The sequence below is a fragment of the Neophocaena asiaeorientalis genome, unplaced genomic scaffold (genome assembly GCF_003031525.2).
Source record: "Neophocaena asiaeorientalis asiaeorientalis breed wild unplaced genomic scaffold, Neophocaena_asiaeorientalis_V1.1 scaffold773, whole genome shotgun sequence".
In the NCBI taxonomy this organism is placed as follows: Eukaryota; Metazoa; Chordata; class Mammalia; order Artiodactyla; family Phocoenidae; genus Neophocaena; species Neophocaena asiaeorientalis.
Window position 1 is genome coordinate 402,554 of NW_020172815.1, and position 18,770 is coordinate 421,323.

General features: G+C 38.7%; 1 protein-coding gene across 1 annotated transcript in view; it reads right to left on the reverse strand.

The window, feature by feature from the left end:
• MEIKIN (meiotic kinetochore factor) overlaps window positions 1-18,770 on the reverse strand; it is a 71,340-nt gene that overhangs the window by 11,807 nt on the left and 40,763 nt on the right. Inside the window, exon 10 of the mRNA XM_024741656.1 lies at window positions 8,290-8,370. Coding sequence (XP_024597424.1) covers window positions 8,290-8,370 — 81 coding nt within the window. The remainder of the gene's footprint in view (window positions 1-8,289; window positions 8,371-18,770) is intronic.

Consider the following 18,770-nt stretch of genomic DNA (forward strand, 5'->3'; position numbering starts at 1 on the left):
TATTTTTAATTAAAGGAAAGTTGAACTACTCTCTCAACAGAATGATTTTCTTGTGAACTTGACATATGAATAATTTTATCTGAATTAATATACTTGCTGATATTTAGAAATACTTTTTCAAAAGATGCATGTTTAACTGGGAACAAGTGAATCTATAAAGAAGAATACAAGGCTCTTTAGCTTTAAAATTATTTTTTAAATAGGAATTTTCATTTGCTAAAGTACAATTTAATTTTTATATATTAAGTACCTACTAAATGAAATTCACATACCCAGCAACTACACCTCATGGAATAATTTCTACTGCTCTTCCCTTAACTGTCAGCCTTCCCCAGTGTTCTACCCTTGCCTTCTTTTTGCCTACCAATTGTATACTAGAGATTTTTAAATCTCTCTCTCTTTCCTGAGCACCATAACCATAGCATTATCAGGTTACTTAAATCACCACATATTTCTACATCAAATTCAAAATATTTAAAACCAAAGTCATGATCCATACTCTTTAGTTTGGGATTCCAAGAAGCTTTGTCATGTTGACTATCCAGATCAGACTAGGTCTGGCCTGAACCTAGGATACACCACATGTATGTGTGCCCAAAATGAATTATCAACTGTGCTGGGTAGGGAGTGGGAGGCATCTGCCTTTGCCTAGCTCCTCTTCCTTGTAGGAGGACAGAGCAACTTCAGGCCTATCAATGTGTATCTTGAAACAGTGTTAGGAAGGTCACATTAAAGTGAGGCCCTAGAAAATGAAAATCTCCAGAAATCCTTGAGTCAACTGGCCTCCTTTCAGTGTAGTCAGCCAAGGAATGACAGCTTGGAATTGAGGGGAATCTATATGCCTCATTTGGTGTAGAAGAACCAAAGGGCAATTAGTCTCAGACTCATTTGGTAACAAAATGTAAACCTTAAAATGTTAAGCCATTAAGTGTTCTCAAAAGTATTTTTATTTATTAAAAGACACTGGTATTTACCTACAGAATGGGAGAAAATATTTGAAAATCCTTTGTCTGATAAGGGTCTAGTATCTAGAACATATAAAGAACACTTACAACTCAACAATAAAAAGACAAATAACCTAACTTTTAAATGAGCAAAGGATCTGAGTAGACATTTCTCCAAAGAAGATATACAAAGGGCCAATAAGCTCCATTACAAAATCACAATGAGATACAACTTCACACCCAAAAAGATGGATGATAGTAAGTGTTGGTAAGAATATAGACAAATCAGAACACTCATACACTGCTGCTGGGAATGTAAAACTATTCAACCACTTTGGAAAACAGTCTATCAATTCCTCTAATGACCAACCATAGAGTTACCTTATAACCCTTCAATTTTACTTCTAGGTATACATTCAAGAGAAATGAAAACATATATCCACACAAAAGCTTGTACCTGGATGTTTATGGCAGCTTTATTCATAATAGTCCAAAGGCAGAAATAACCCAAATGGCCATGAACACAATAGAATATTGTTTGGCCATGAAAAGGAAAGAAGTACTGATACCTTGAAAACATTATGCTAAGTAAAAGAAGTTAGTCACAAAAGACTACATATTATATGATTTTATTTATATAAAATGTCCAGGAAATCTACTGAGATGGAAAGCGGATTAGTGGTTTCTTGGGGCCAGATAGTGGGATGGAGGAATAAGGGGATAATAGTAATGGTTAAAGGGTACAGGGTTTGTTTTTAAGGTGATAAAAATGTTCTAAAATTGACTGGGGTGATAATGGCACATATTTGTGAATATACTAAAAAACGCTGAAATTTATACTCTAAATAGGTGAACTGTACCTCAATAAAGCTGTTTTTAAAAGTCCACCACAAAAAAAGTATTAAACATACAGTTACCATGTAACCAATTCTTTTTCCTCTTATAGGTATATACCCAAGAAAACTGAAAACATATATCCATACAAAGACTTGTACACGAACACTCATAGCACTATTATTCATCCAAATGCCCATAAACTGATGAATTAGAAAATAAAATGTGGTATATCCTTATAATGGGATATTATTCAGCCATAAATAAGGAACAATGTACTGATAAATGCTGTAACATGGATGAATCTTGAAAATATTATAAGTGAAAGCAGCTAGACACAAAAAGGCCACATACTGTATGATACAATTTCTATGAAATGGCCACTTATTAATAAGCAAACCTAAAAACACAGAAAGTAGATTAGTAATTTCCAGGAGCTGAAGGGTGAGATGGGGAGAATGGTAAGTGACTGCTAAGGGGGTGATGAAAAATGTTCCTGAATGTTCCTAAATTAGGGGTCAACGGCTGCACAACCTTCTGAGTATACTAAAAGTCACTGAATTCACACTTTAGCAAGGTGAATTTTATAAAATGTGAATTATAGCTTAATTTTAAAAAGATGTTGGTATTTACAAAATAGTCAAAAGATTAGTTTTGTAGGGGAAAAAACTCATTTTTAAACACTTATTTCTCATATATACATTTTAACCCAAAATATAAAACAAAAATGAATAAAAAATGAAAGTCATTTTCTGGAAAAAGTATTAATCTTTAGAACACTGGAAAGATTATGAGCAGAGTGTTCACAGAAATCTTTTCCCCATCTTGAAAAAGTGATCTTTGGTTAACTCTCCAACTCTGTTCCACTAGGATAAAGGTAAGAATGTCAACTGTATTACTAGGTAACATTGCTTAGGGTAAAAATGGTATCTGATTGAGAAATTGCATCTGGACTGGGAGGAACTATACGCACACTATAAGTAAATAAATACCAGAAAAGGCACCATATTTTGGGCTTCCCTGACTCTTGTAATTAGGCATATCCCTTGTGGGGACCCTGGAAGCTGCGCCTATGTGTTATTACAAAAGATACTGGATCTCATCTCCTTGTATCTGAGCTGTCCCCAGACTGCTATATAAGCTGCTATATAAGCTACTACATGGACTTCTGTGAGGACTGCTCCTGCTGAAGAGGAATATCTGATCCTCCTCTACTGTATACCTGCTGTATACCTAAACAGCTGTATACCTGTTGTTTAGTTGAACCTAAGAAGAACCCCGGCTGGGTAAGAGCTAAATTATAGATTCTTAGAAGAAAACACAGGGAGAAACCTTCATGACACTGCATTTAATAATGAATTCTTGGATATGACACAAAAGCAAAGGCAACAACAACAAAAGATAAACTGGACTACATAAAAATTTTAAACTTTTCTGCATCAAAGGACACTATCAACAGAATGAAAAGGTAACCCACAAAATAGGAGAAAATATTTGCAAACCATATATCTGATAAGGGGTTAATATCTAGAATATATAAAGAACTCCTATAACTGAACAACAAAAAAACAACCTGATTTTTTAAATGTGCAAAGAACTTGAAAAGACACTTCTCAAAAGAAGATATAAAAATGGTTAATAAGCATATGAAAAGATGCTCAACATCATTGGCCATTAGGGAAATACAAATCAAAACCACAAGGAGAGAGAGGAGCTTCAAGATGGTGGAGGAGTAAGACGTGGAGATCACGTTCCTCCCCACAAATACATCAGAAATACATCTACATGTGGAACAACTCCTACAGAACACCTACTGAACGTTGGCAGAAGAACTCAGACCTCCCAAAAGGCAAGAAACTCCCCACGTACCTGGTCTGAGCTGTGTGTATGACAGGCTCTTGGTGCTCCAGCCAGGCATCAGGGCTGTGCCTCTGAGGTGGGAGAGCCAAGTTCAGGACACTGGTCCACAAGAGACCGCACAGCTCCATGTAATATCAAATGGTGAAAATCTCCCAGAGATCTCCATCTCAACGCCAAGACCCAGCTCCACTCAATGACCAGCAAGCTACAGTGCTCGACACCCTATGCCAAACAACTAGCAGGACAGGAACACACCCCCACCCATTAGCAGAGAGGTTGCCTAAAATCATCATAAGGCCACAGACACCCCAAAACACACCACCAGACGTGGACCTGCGCACCAGAAAGACAAGATCCAGCCTCATCCACCAGAACACAGGCACTAGTCCCCTCAACCAGGACGCTTACACAACCCACTGAACCAACCTTAGCCACTGGGGGCAGAAACCAAAAACAACAGGAACTACAAACCTGTAACCTGCGAAAATGAGACCCCAAACACAGTAAGTTAAGCAAAATGAGAAGAGAGAGAAACATACTGCAGATGAAGGAGCAAGGTAAAAACACACTAGACCTAACAAATGAAGAGGAAATAGGCAGTCTACCTGAAAAAGAATTCAGAATAATGATAGTAAAGACGATCCAAACTCTCGGAAATAGAATGGAGAAAATACAAAAAACGTTTAACAAGGACCTAGAAGAACTAAAGAGGAAACAAGCAACGATTAACAACACAAAAAATGAAATTAAAAGTACTCTAGGGGCTTCCCTGGTGGCGCAGTGGTTGAGAGTCCGCCTGCCGATGCAGGGGACGCGGGTTCGTGCCCCGGTCTGGGAAGATCCCACATGCACTACTGCAGAGCAGAATAAAGAAAAAAGAATGAAAAGAATTGAGGGCAGTCTCAGAGACTTCTGGGACAACATTAAACTCACCAACATTCGAATTATAGGGGTCCCAGAAGAAGAATAGAAAAAGAAACGGACTGGGAAAATATGTGAAGAGATTATAGTTGAAAACTTCAATAATATGAGCAAGGAAATAGTTAATCAAGTCCAGGAAGCACAGAGAGTCCCATACAGGATAAATTCAAGGAGAAACACGCCAAGACACATATTAATCAAACTGTCAAAAATTAAATAAAAGAAAACATATTAAAAGCAGCAAGGGAAAAACAACAAATAATGCAAAAGGGAATCCACATAAGGTTAACAGCTGATCTTTCAGCAGAAACTCTGCAAGCCAGTAGGGAGTGGCAGGACATATATAAAGTGATGAAGGGGAAAAACCTACAACATAGATTACTCTACCCAGCCAGGATCTCATTCAGATTTGATGGACAAATCAAAACCTTTACAGACAAGCAAAAGCTAAGAGAATTCAGCACCACCAAACCAGCTTTACAACAAATGCTAAAGGAACTTCTCTAGGCAGAAAACACAAGAGAAGAAAAACACCTACAATAACAAACCCAAAACAATTTAGAAAATGGTAATAGGACCATACATATTGATAACTACCTTAAATGTAAATGGATTAAAGACTCCAACCAAAAGACACAGACTGGCTGAATGGATACAAAAACAAGACACGAATATATGCTGTCTACAAGAGACCCACTTCAGACCTAGGAAAATTGCACAATTTGTATAGAAACACAAAAGAGTCCAAATAGCCAAAGCAATCTTGAGAAAGAAAAACAGGAGCTGAAGGAATCAAGCTCCCTGACTTCAGACTATACTACAAAGGTACAGTAATCAATACAGTATGGTACTAGCACAAAAACAGAAATATAGAACAATGGTACAGGATAGAAAGCCCAGAGATAAACCCACGCACATATGGTCACCTTACCTTAAATAAAGAAGGCAAGAATGTACAGTGGAGAAAACACAGCCTCTTCAATAAGTGGCGCTAGGAAAACTGGACAGCTACATGTAAAAGAATGAAATTAGAACACTTCCTAACACCATACACAATAATAAACTCCAAATGGATTAAAGACCTAAATGTAAGGCCAGACACTATCAAACTCTTAGAGGAAAACACAGGCAGAACACTCTATGACATAAATCACAGCAAGATCCTTTTTTTTTTTTTTTTTTCGGTACGCGGGCCTCTCACCGTTGCGGCCTCTCCCGTTGCGGAGCACAGGCTCCGGACGCGCAGGCCCAGCGGCCATGGCCCACGGGCCCAGCCGCTCCGCGGCATGTGGGATCCTCCCAGACCGGGGCACGAACCCGCGTCCCCTGCACCGGCAGGCGGACTCCCAACCACTGCGCCACCAGGGAAGCCCAGCAAGATCCTTTTTGACCCACCTCTTAGGTAAATGGAAATAAAACCAAAAATAAACAAATGGGACCTAATGAAACTTAAAAGCTTTTGCACAGAAAAAGGAAACCATAAAGAAGACGAAAAGACAGCCCTCAGAATGGGAGAAAATATTTGCAAATGAAGCAACTGACAAAGGATTAATCTCTAAAATTTATGAGCAGCTCATGCAGCTCAATATCAAAAAAACAAACAATGCAATCCAAAAATGGGCAGAAGATCTATATAGACATTTCTCCAAAGAAGATACACAGATTGCCAACAAACACATAAAAGAATGCTCAACTTCATTTATCATTAGAGAAATGAAAATCAAAACTACAATGAGATATCATCTCACACCAGTCAGAATGGCCATCACAAAAAATCTACAAACAATAAATGCTGGAGAGGGTGTGGAGAAATGGGAATCCTGTTGCACTGTTGGTGGGAATTGATACAGCCACTATGGAGAACATTATGGAGGTTCCTTAAAAAACTAAAAATAGCACTACCATACAACCCAGCAATCCCACTACTGGGCATATACCCTGAGGAAACCATAATTCAAAAAGAGTCATGTACCACAACGGTCACTGCTCCTCTATTTACAATAGCCAGGACATGCTCTATTTACAATAGCCAGGACATGGAAGCAACCTAAGTGTCCATCATCAGATAAATGGATAAAGAAGATGTGGCACATATATACAATGGAATATTACTCAGCCATAAAAAGTAACAAAATTGAGTTATTTGGAGTGCGGTGGATGGACCTAGAGTCTGCCATATAGAGTGAAATCAGAAAGAGAAAAACAATTACTGTATGCTAACACATATATACGGAATCTAAAAAAAAAAAAGGTCATGAAGAACCTAAGGGAAAGACGGGAATAAAGATGCAGACCTACTAGAGAATGGACTTGAGGATACGGGGAGGGGGAAGGGTAAACTGGCACAAAGTGAGAGAGTGGCATGGACATATATACACTACCAAATGTAAAACCGATAGCTAGTGGGAAGCAGCCGCATAGCACAGGGAGATCAGCTCGGTGCTTTGTGACCACCTAGAGGGGGGTGTGCGGGAGGGAGATGCAAGAGGGAAGAGATACGGGAATGTGTGTATATGTATGGCTGATTCACTTTGCTGTAGAGCAGAGGCTAGCACACAATTGTAAAGCAATTATACTCCAAGGAGATACCATCTCACATCTATTATTTAAAAAAAAAACACAGAAAAGTAACAAGTGTTAGCAAGGATGTAGAGAAATTGGAACCTTTGTAAATTGTGGTGCAAATGTAAAATAGTGCAACTGACATGGAAAACAGTATGGTGGCTCTTCAAAAAGGTAAAAAGAGAATTACTATAGAATCTAGCAATTCTACTTCAAGTAATATACCCAAAAGAATTGAAAGCAGGGTCACAAAGAGATATTTTTACACTCTTATTCATAGCAGCATTATTCACAATAGCCAAAAGATGGAAGCAACCAAATGCCCATAGACAGAAGAATGGATAAACAAAATTGGTATATTCACACAATGTATTATTATTTAGCCTTTAAAAAGGAAGTATATTCTGACACATGCTACAACATAGATAAACCTTGAAGACATTATGCTAAGTGAAATAAGTCAGTCACAAAAAAGACAAATACTGTATGATTCCATTTATATGAAGTACCTAGAACAATCAGATTCATAGAGACAGAAAGTAGAATGGTGGTAACAAGGGACTCGGGGAGGAAAGAATGGGGAGTTACTGTTTAATGGGTATGAAATTTCAGTTTTGCAAGATGAAAAATTTCGTAGTATGGTTGGTGGTGATGGTTGCACAACAATGTGAATGTACTTGAACTGCACATTTAAAAATGGTTAAAATGGGGCTTCCCTGGTGGCACAGTGGTTGAGAGTCCGCCTGCCGATGCAGGGGACACGGGTTCGTGCCCCGGTCCAGGAAGATCCCACATGCCGTGGAGCGGCTGGGCCCGTGAGCCATGGCAGCTGAGCCTGCGCGTCCGGAGCCTGTGCTCCGCAACGGGAGACGCCGCAACAGTGAGAGGCCCGCGTACCACACACACACACACAAAAAAGGTTAAAATGGTAAATTTTATGTTATATATATTTTGCCACAATAAAAAAAATTTTTAAAGAAGACAGAAATCTTTCTTTCATGTATACCAGTATATAGAGTACTTCCAGTGAAAGTATGTTTATGCAACAGAAATTACAGACATTATTGTCTATGTGCGATATTCCCCTGGTCTAAGAGAAATAGAATAATGGGAAGAACAGGGGACCAGAAAATAGATACTACCAGTGCCAAATGCTAATAACACTTACCATTAAACTAGCTGTTTGTGAAGACGGAGTACTTTTTAACAGGCCTCTGCTTTTCTTATCAGAAGTACTGGAATGTGTGTTCTATCAGTATTTTGTGAAATAGGGAATTGAATAGCAGAAATAAATAAAATACCTTAATACAGTACAAACAAAATTTTAATAGTATACTAGATCATATGTCATAATAATAAAATTTTAATATGCTAATTAACTTTTAAAACACTAGACAGGAAACTAAAGAATTTTTTGGCTTGAGCTAGGTCAAACAACCTCCAAGAGAACTCTATGTGGTAAAAATTATATATCTCTTTGAATAGGTGTCATTACATGCTGCAAAGCCTGGAACCCAAATTCATAAAACCTGAACATCACAGGGAAGTTGTGTTAGGTTTCTTTTTTCTTTCTTTCGTCTTTTCTTTCTTGAACTCTTTCTTTCTGGCTTAAAATCTCTTAAACTAGTTGTTCAAGACATAATCTGGAATTATTAGGAAGATTTTATCAAAAAAATTATAAGTAAATTTACCTAGTACACTAAATATGTTAGTTCTCTAATTTATTACCTATATGATCTTTTAATTTGTTCATCTGAACAATAGGGATTATTCTACCCTAGGAATTGCCATGCAAAGGTTACAAATAATGCTGTTCCACTGCAAGGAGTGCAGTTAGCTGATACTGCCCAGCTGCAACACCTTTAGAATCTGCTTCAGCTTTCAGGTTGAGGCCATCATCTTCTAGGGCAAGCCTCAGCCAACATCTAAGCATAGCAGCCCAACATAATATTCCTGTAATGGACAATCTTTGCTCCAGACCTCCCCACTGGGAGAGCCTTTGTCAGATCTGCATTGAAGACTGAGGCTATTCCAGCCCAATCTTCCTTCCTCCCTGCTTTCCTTTCTCAGGTATTACCCCCTCCAATATGCCATTTGAACGCTTTTTTTTTTTTTGCGTTATTAGGGCCTCTCACTGTTGTGGCCTCTCCCGTTGCGGAGCACAGGCTCCGGACACACAGGCTCAGCGGCCATGGCTCATGGGCCCAGCCGCTCCGCGGCATGTGGGATCTTCCCGGACCGGGGCACGAACCCGTGTCCCCTGCATCGGCAGGCAGACTCTCAACCACTGCGCCACCAGGGAAGCTCTGAACTCTTAATTCTGCCGGAATAATCTCTTCCCAGTGGTCTCAAGTGACACAATTGTCAACAGCCAATCCATTTAAAAAACATCTGCCTGGGGCTTCCCTGGTGGCGCAGTGGTCGAGAGTCCGCCTGCCGATGCAGGAGACATGGGTTCGTGCCCTGGTACGGGAAGATCCCACATGCTGCAGAGCGGCTGGCCCTGTGAGCCATGGCCGCTGAGCCTGCGTGTCCGGAGCCTGTGCTCCGCAACGGGAGACGCCGCAACAGTGAGAGGCCCGCGTACCGCAAAAAAAAAAAAAAGGATCTGCCTGTATATAGCTGTAAGTACATAGATTCTCCGCATTTTTTCCTAGATTTGCTAAGACATTAATGCATACCTAAATTTTCCTAATAAGTACATTTTCTTTTTATAGTCTTTTCAAGAATTAGTTAATAAAAAGCCAGTGCTTACCAACGCAGGTTTGAGGGGCTGAGGCAGCAGAACTTTAGCAACTGATCTACCTGCACTGCTTTCTACAACAGACCTCTGGTGAGATGATGGAACCTTGATATTTAGGTGATGAGAGCTTAATGTTGTTCGAGAACTTGTATCTCTAGGTTCAGGATCTTTTTCAGGCTGAAACAAATTCAGAATCATAAAACACATTTTACAATGCTATAAAAACATTTGTATCATGTCTCAGATGTCCTATTTTTATTGTTTTTTATATATTTGTGTTATAATTAAAATGGGATCTATATTTCTATCTATAATTCCCTCAACTTGAAAGAAAGTTTTAAACTTAAAAAGTTTTTTTAAAAAAAGTAAGGTTTTTAATATATTTAAGGAAAAAAAAATCTGTTGAAAGACAAAATAGTCTGAAATATACTCAGCTCAAAAAATTGTCCTACCAAATTTAAGGTAACATCTCCCAAATAGTGTTTTGTGAAAAGAAAAATGATAACAAGATCTATTTATTTGTCACTATTTAAAACTAAATTTTAGAGAAAACATTAAATATATTTATATAAATATCTTTATTATGCAATAATCTTTATTTAAAAAATAAAGAGTCCTTTCTAAGACATCAGGAAGCTGCAACTACAAGAAAGTGTATTGCGGGCTTCCCTGGGGGCGCAGTGGTTGAGAGTCCACCTGCCGATGCAGGGGACACGGGTTCGTGCCCCGGTCCAGGAAGATCCCACATGCCGTGGAGCGGCTGGGCCCGTGAGCCATGGCCGATGAGCCTGTGCGTCCGGAGCCTGTGCTCTGCAATGGGAGAGGCCACAACAGTGAGAGGCCCGCGTACCGCCAAAAAACAAAAACAAAAACAACCAAACAAACAAAAAAGGAAAGTGTATTGCTTTACCAACTAGTCCCTGCACTGAAAACTGTTCAGTGACTGCTTGTCCTAAGTTATGTGACTTGTCTTATGCTTTCAAGATGTGTTTATAATAATTTTCAGGGACTTCCCTGGTGGTTAAGAATCCACCTGCCAATGCAGGGGACATGGGTTCGAGCCCTGGTCTGGGAAGATCCCACATGCCGTGGAGCAGCTAAGCCCATGCGCTACAACTACTGAGCCTGCACTCTAGAGCCCACGAGCCACAACTACTGAGTCCGTGTGCCACAACTACTGAAGCCCACATGCCTAGAGCCCATGCTACACAATAAAGACAAGCCACCGCAATGAGAAGCCCGTGCACTGCAACGAAGAGTAGCCCCTGCTTGCTGCAACTAGAGAAAGCCGGTGCACGGCAACGAAGACCCAACACAGCCAAAAATAAATTAATTAATTAATTAAAATAAATAAATAAAGTAGAATAATATTCAAAGTTTAAATATATTCAACATAACTGAGGAGAATGCAATTTGAGAATGACAAGATTTTGAGTTGAGGGTAAGGGGATAAAGAGGATGATAAAGAAAGAGGAGGGGAGGGAAGTAGAAGAGGTAAGGTATTGATATAGTCCAAGCAAAGGAAAGAACAAAGGTATGGAGCAAAGAGTGAGGTACTTACTGTCAACTATTAACTCCTTTCTTTCACTGAAAATTTCACACCTTGCATACAGCCTTTTCTCTCACTCCTGTCATCATTCTCAGCAATTTCATCATCCAAGGGAATAACCCAGCCAACCAACTGGTCTCTAAGTTGCTTGATCTCTGCATTTCCAATAACCTTTTCCCCTCATGGCATTTCATTCACTCTATGACCAAACTTAGCCCTTGCCATCAATAGAAACTACAGAATCAATCAATTCAAATAGCTTCCTATATTTGTCCAACCCCTGCACAATTATCTTCAGGAAATAAACTTCCCTGTCACTGAAATCTCCAATTTACTGATCCTACAATGTTATCTCATCCATGATCTTTCTCCTGTCTTATTCCTTCCTTATCTACCACCAACCATCATTATAACTACCTTCTTATTGCTTTCTCCTCCTATCACAGATGCCTGACAAATCCCCAGCCTGATGAACCCTAACATCAGTATCCACTGTACCACAGTGCAATTAAGTGTTGGAGAAAATTATACAATGTGGCATACCAACAGCACCACAAACTCAAAAGGAGTAGCCACAGATTGGCACCTCTTCTACACCTCTCTAGCTTCTCATGACTATTTCAAAATCACCCAATTTTCCTTAAACCTCTAGCCTCCTTCCTTCTACCATCTGCAACTGACATCTTTGGCTCACTCTTCCCTGCAACAATAAAAGACATCAAACAGCATCCAACTACTCACTCGAGACTCATAATTTTGGGGGCCCAGTGCAAATTAAAATTGTGGGGCCCCAATGTTTAAAAGCTATTTAAAATGTCAAGATGGTGAAAACAGAGCATTAAATGAAGCATGGGGTCCTTCTAAGCACAATACCTGCCCTGCTACCACTGTATCTACAAGTATATCACAACAGAAATCTCCCTCTTTTAAATGCCAGTTCCTCCACTGGTATTCTGGATCTCATCCTTCCTCATCTTTTCAAGGACTTCTTTTCTCCATTTAATAGTATAGGGAGCTTTTTGTTTTTATTTTTTAAAATAGCTTTATTGAGATATAAATCACCATAAAATTCACCCATTTAAAGAGTAAAATTCAATGGTTTTTAATACATTCACAGGGTTGTGCAATCATCACCACAGCCTATTTTAGAACATTTTTGTCCCCACTAAAAGAAACCCCATAACCATTAGCAGTCAATCTCCATTCCATCCCCATCAGCCCTAAGTAACTACTAATCTATGGCTGTCTTTATATATTTGCCTATCCTGGACACGTCTTATAAATGAGGTCATATAATATGTGGCCTTTTGTGACTGGCTTATTTCACAGTGCATAGTTTTTTCAAGGTTCATCCAAGTTGTAGCATGTATCAGTGCTTCATTGGTTTTTATTGCCAAATAATATTCTATTGTATGGATATACCACATTTTATTTACCCATTCATCAGGAGATGGACACTGCTGTTGTTTCCACTTTTTGCCTGTTGTGAATAAATGCTGTCAAGAACATTCATGTATAAGTTTTGTAAGGATGTATGCTTTTATTTCTCCTGGGTATAAACCTAAGAGTAGAATTGCTGAGTCCTACGGTAACTCCACGTTTAAAATTTTGAAGAAACTGCCAAATTGTTTTACAAATCAGCTGTACTATTTTACATTCACCCCACAATGCTTGAAGGTTCTCATTTCTCCACATTATCACCAACATTTATTATTGTCTGTCTTGTTTTTCTTTTTTTGGCCGTGCTGTGCAGCTTGCAGAATTGTAGTTCCCCGACCAGGGAATGAACCCAGGCCACAGCAGTGAAAGTGCCGAGTCCTAACCACTGGACCACCATGGAATTCCCTTATCTGTCTTTTTGATTATAGTCATCCTAGTGGATATGAAGTCATACCTTATTGTGGTTTTGATTTGCATTTCCCTAATGACTAAGGATATTGAGCATCTTTTCATGTACTAATTGGCCATCTGTATATCTTCTTCAAAATAATATAAGGAAGTTCTCATAGACCAGCATCCCAGAAATGGTAAAGCTATAGTCAGGAAGAGAAACTTAGGAACACAGCTTTTGAGAAGGGGCAGAACATGCAAGAGCATAAGAAATGGCACTTAATGTAACACATGACACACAAATTATAAGATGCTTGATTTGTATAGAAAGGTGTGCATGTGTGTGTTTGTGTGTGTGTGTGTGTGTGAGAGAGAGAGAGAGAGATGATGGAATATGAAACTGAGACAGCATGCATGGAAACAGGAAAGGGAAATGTAACCAGGAGGAAGCAAAGAAGCATGGAAAAGAAAACATAGAAGTATGTGGAAGGTTTTTCATTGCTTTAGGTTAAAAAAGTGAAATTCAGGTCAACTTCAACTAGATCTCTATGTCACAGGGAGCTCCAGTTGCCTACTGAGTTACATTCAACTATTCCCTCTTCTTTCCTTCTATTATTCCCATTAGCCCTCAAAAATGGTCCCACATATCCCATCTTTAAAACAAAACAGAATAAATTTCCTCTGACCCTGCCTCTCCCTCTAGTTACTGTTCTTTTCCCCTATTTCCCATCAGAGTTAATCTCTATAGATAATCATTACTTCCTTACTTTATTTTTTTCTTTTTTTCCCACCTTTATTGAGGAATAATTGACAAATATAATAATATATATATTTAAAGCATACAAGTGATAATTTGATATACACATACATTGTGGAATGGTTACCAAGATCAAGGTAATTAACATATCCATCACCTCACATAGTTAACATTAGTGGAGTGTGCATTGTGAGAAAGCTTAAAATATATTTTCAGCAACTTTTAAAATATACAATACCATATTATTAACTATTCACCATGCTAATGTCAGACCCTCAGAACTTATTTTTCTTATAACTGAAAGTTTGTACTGTTTAACCTACATCTCACCATTTCCTCATCCCCCAGACCCTGGCAACCACTGTTCTATTCTCTGTAATGAAATTGGCTTTTTCCCCCCACATATAAGCAATACCATACAGTATTTATCTTTCTCTGGTTTATTTCACTTAGCATAATGCCCTACAGGTTCATACAGATTGTCGCAAATGGCAAGATTTCCTTCTTTTTATGGCTGAATAATATGCCATTTTCTACATCTATATCATATTTTCTTTATCCATTCATCCAGTGAAGGACATTTAGGTTGTTTCCATATCTCGTTATTGTGAATAATGCTGCAATGAACATGGGAGTGCAGATAACTCCTCAAGATACTTATTTCACTTCCTTTGGATACATACCTGGGAGTGAGATTGCTGGATTACATGGTAGTTTTATTTTTAATTTTTTGAGGAACTGCTATATGGTTGTCCATAATGGTTGTACCAATTTACATTCTCGCCAACAGTGTATAAATGTTCCCTTTTCTCCACATCGTTGCCAACATTTGTTAGCTTTGGCTTTTTGATAATAGCCATCCTAACAGGTTCAAGGTGATATCTCATTGTGGTTTTGATTTGCATTTCCCTTATGATTAGTGATATTGAGCACATTTTCATGTACCTATCGACCACCTGTATATGCTCTTTGGGAAAATGTCTATTCAGGTACTTTGTCCATTTAAAAATTGAATTATTTGCTTTTTGCTCTTGAGTTATATAGGTTCTTTATATATTTTGGATATTAACCCCTTAGAAGATATGTGATTTGCAAATATTTTCACTCGTTCTGTATGTTACCTTTTAAATTTACTGACTGTTCCTTTTCTATGCAGAAGTTCTTTAGTTTGATGTAGTCCCACTTGTTTATTTTAGCTTTTGTTGTGTGTTCTGGTGCCTTATCAAAGAAATCATTGCCAAGACCCATGTCAAGCTTTTCCCCTATGGTTTTCTTCTTTGAGTTTTTAGGGTTTCAGGTCCATTTCGAGCTAATTTCTGTGACTAATGTAAGATGGGGTTCCAGTTTCATTCCTTTGCATGTGGATATCCAGTTTCCCTATTACCATTTATTGAAGAGACTATCCTTTCCCCATTTTATGTTCTTGGCACCCTTGTCAAAAATCAATTGGCTAGGGCTTCCCTGGTGGCACAGTGGTTGAGAGTCCACCTGCCGATGCAGGGGATATGGGTTCGTGCCCTGGTCTGGGAGGATCCCACATGCCGCGGAGAGGCTGGGCTCATGGGCCAGGGCCGCTGAGCCTGCGCGTCTGGAGCCTATGCTCTGCGACGGGAGAAGCCACAGCAGTGATAGGCCTGCGTACCGCAAAAAAAAAAAATAAATTGGCTATACATGCGTAGGTTTATGTGTGTGCTCTCTACTGGTCTATGTGCCTCTTTTTATGCCAGTACCATACTGTTTTCATTTCTATAGTTTTGTAATATAAAGTGAAAACAAGAAATGTGATGTCTCCAGCTTTTTTCTTTCTCAAGATTGCTTTAGGTATTTTGGTTCTATTGTGGTTTGATACAAATTTTTGAATAGTTTTTCTATTTCTGTGAAAAATGCCATTGGAATTTTGATAGGGATTGCACTGAATCTGTTGATCACTTTGGATAGTATGGACATTTTCACAACACTAATTCCTCCAATCCAAGAATACGGGATATTTTTCCATTTATTTCTGTCTTCTTCAATTACTTTCATCAATGTCTTTCAGTTTTCAGTGTACAGGTCTTTTACTTGCTTGGTTAAATTTATCTCTAAGTATTTTATTGTTTTTGATGCTACTGTAAATGGGATTTTAAAAGGAAAAACCTGTTTTACCTCTTATGAGTCTTTCTCCTGTGAGTCTACTTTACTACTCACACAAAACCCGCACGGTCTGGTCACCAAATGTGTGTGTGGGTTTCTCCAGAACAAGCAATTTTCTACAACGCCAGCTAGGCAGCCTACAGTTCAACTCAGTACTAACACTATCTTCCTGGGGATAGTGTCAAATCCCACAGGTTAAGGGCTCAGTCTCACAAGACTGTTCCCATCCTACTTCAGATGACAATTGTGAGTAGTAGGTTACCCACAACTTCTGTCTGATTTGGATACAAATCAGAGGTTCCCATCACCCCCACCTCAGGTTTGATTAATTTGCTAGGGCAGCTTACAGAACTGAGGGAAACACTTACTTACATTTACCAATTTATTAAAGGATATATATGAACAACCAGATAAAAAAACACATCAGGTGAGGTCTGGGAGAGTTCCAAGTGCAGGAGCTTCTGTGCTCAACCTGGCAGCTCTCCGTACCCTCTACTATTGGGACTTTTATGGAGGTTTCCTCACATAGTCATGATCAATTATTAACTTCATTTCCAGCCCCTCACCCCTCTCTGGAGAAGGGGAGGCTGTGGGCTGAAAATTCCAAGCTTCTAATCATGGCTTCATCTTTCTGGTGACCAGTCCCTATACCAGAGCCATCCAGAAGCCCATCCAGAGTTGCTTCATTAAAACAAAATATCCACTAGTACTCTTATCACTTAGGAATTTACAAGGTTGTAGGAGTCCTGTGTCAGGGATGAGGTCAAAGACCACATATTAAAACAAAGAGATGCTCCTAGCATTCTTACACTTAGGAAATTATAAGGGTTTAGGAGTTCTGTGCCAGAAACTGGGGGCAGAGACCCAGTATATATATTTTTTCTATTATCTCACAGGATTGCCTTCTAATTTCTCTTTCAGATAGTTTTTTGTTAGTGTATAGAAATGAAACCGATTTTTGTATGTTGAGTTTGTATCCTACAATTTTATTGAATTTGTTTATTAGTTCTAAAGGTTTTTGGTGGAGTCTTTATGGTTTTCAATATAGGATCAAGTCATCTGTAAACAGAGATAATTTCACTTCTTCCTTTCTTAATTGGATGCCTTTTATTTCTTTTTCTTGCCTAATTGCTCTGGCTAGGACTTCCAATACTATGTTGAATAGTATAGTAGAAGTGGCAAGAGTGGGCATCCTTTTCTTATTCTTGATCTTAGAGGAAGGGCTTTGAACTTTTCACTACTGACTATGATGTTAGCTATGCGCTTGTCATATATGGCCTTTATTATGATGAGGTACATTCCTTCTATACCTAATTTAATGAGAATTTTCATCATGAAACGATGTTGAATTTTGTCAAATGCTTTTTCAACATCTATTGAAATGCTCATATGGTTTTTACCCTTCATTCTGTTAATGTGGTGTATCACATGAATTTATTTCCCTATGTTGAACCATCCTTGAGTCCCAGGGATAAATCTCACTTGATAACGGTATATGGTCCTTTTAATGTGTCCTTAAATTTGGTTTGATGGCATTTTGGTGAGGATTTTTACATCTATGTTCAGTGGGGATATTGGCCTGTAATTTTCTTTCAATGCCCTGATCTGAATTTAGTAACCGTGGTAATGCTGGCCTCAGAAATGACTTTGGAAGTGTTCCTCTTCAACTTTTTGGAAGAGTTTGAGAAAGACTCATATTAATTCTTCTTTAAACGTTTGGTAGAATGCACCAGTGAAGCTAGCTGGTTCCTTTTATTTGCTGGGAAATTTTTAATTACTGATTTAATCTCCTTGGTCATTATTGGTCTGTTCAGATTCCCTATTACTTTGTGATTCAGTTTTGGTAAGTTGTACATTTCTAGGAATTTATCCATATCTTCTAAGTTATCAAATTTGTTGATATATAATTATTCATAAAAGTCTGTTATGACCCTCTGCATTTCTGTGGTATCAGTTGTAATGCCTCCTCTTTCATTTATAATTTATTAATTTGAGTCATCTCTCTTTTTTTCTTAGTCTAGATAGAAGTTTCTCAATTGTTTATCTTTTAATGAAACCAACTCTTAGTTTAGTTAATCATTTTTATTGTCTCTCTAGTTTCTAGATCATTTCTTTCTGCTCTAATATTTTAATTTTCTTCCTTCTGCTAACTTTGGACTTAGTTTGTTCTTCTTTTTCTAGTTCCCTGAAGTATAAGATTAGGCTGTTACTTGAGGTCTTAATTTTTTCTTAATGTAGGTGTTTAACACTATAAACTTCTCTTGTAAGGCTGCTTTTGATGTATCCCATAAGTTTTGGTATGTTGTGTTTCCATTTTCATTTGTCTCAAGATTTTTTTTTTTTTGCAGTACGCGGGCCTCTCACTGTTGTGGACTCTCCCATTGCGGAGCACAGGCTCCGGATGTGCAGGCTCAGCGGCCATGGCTTATGGGCCTGGCCACTCCGCAACATGTGGGATCTTCCTGGACCGGGGCACAAACCCATGTCCCCTGCATTGGCAGGCGGACTCTCAACCACTGCGCCACCAGGGAAGCCCTCAAGATATATTTTTAAATTACTTTATTTATTTTTGTTGTGTTGGGTCTTCGTTTTGATGAGAGGGCTTTCTCTAGTTGTGGCAAGCGGGGACCACCCTTC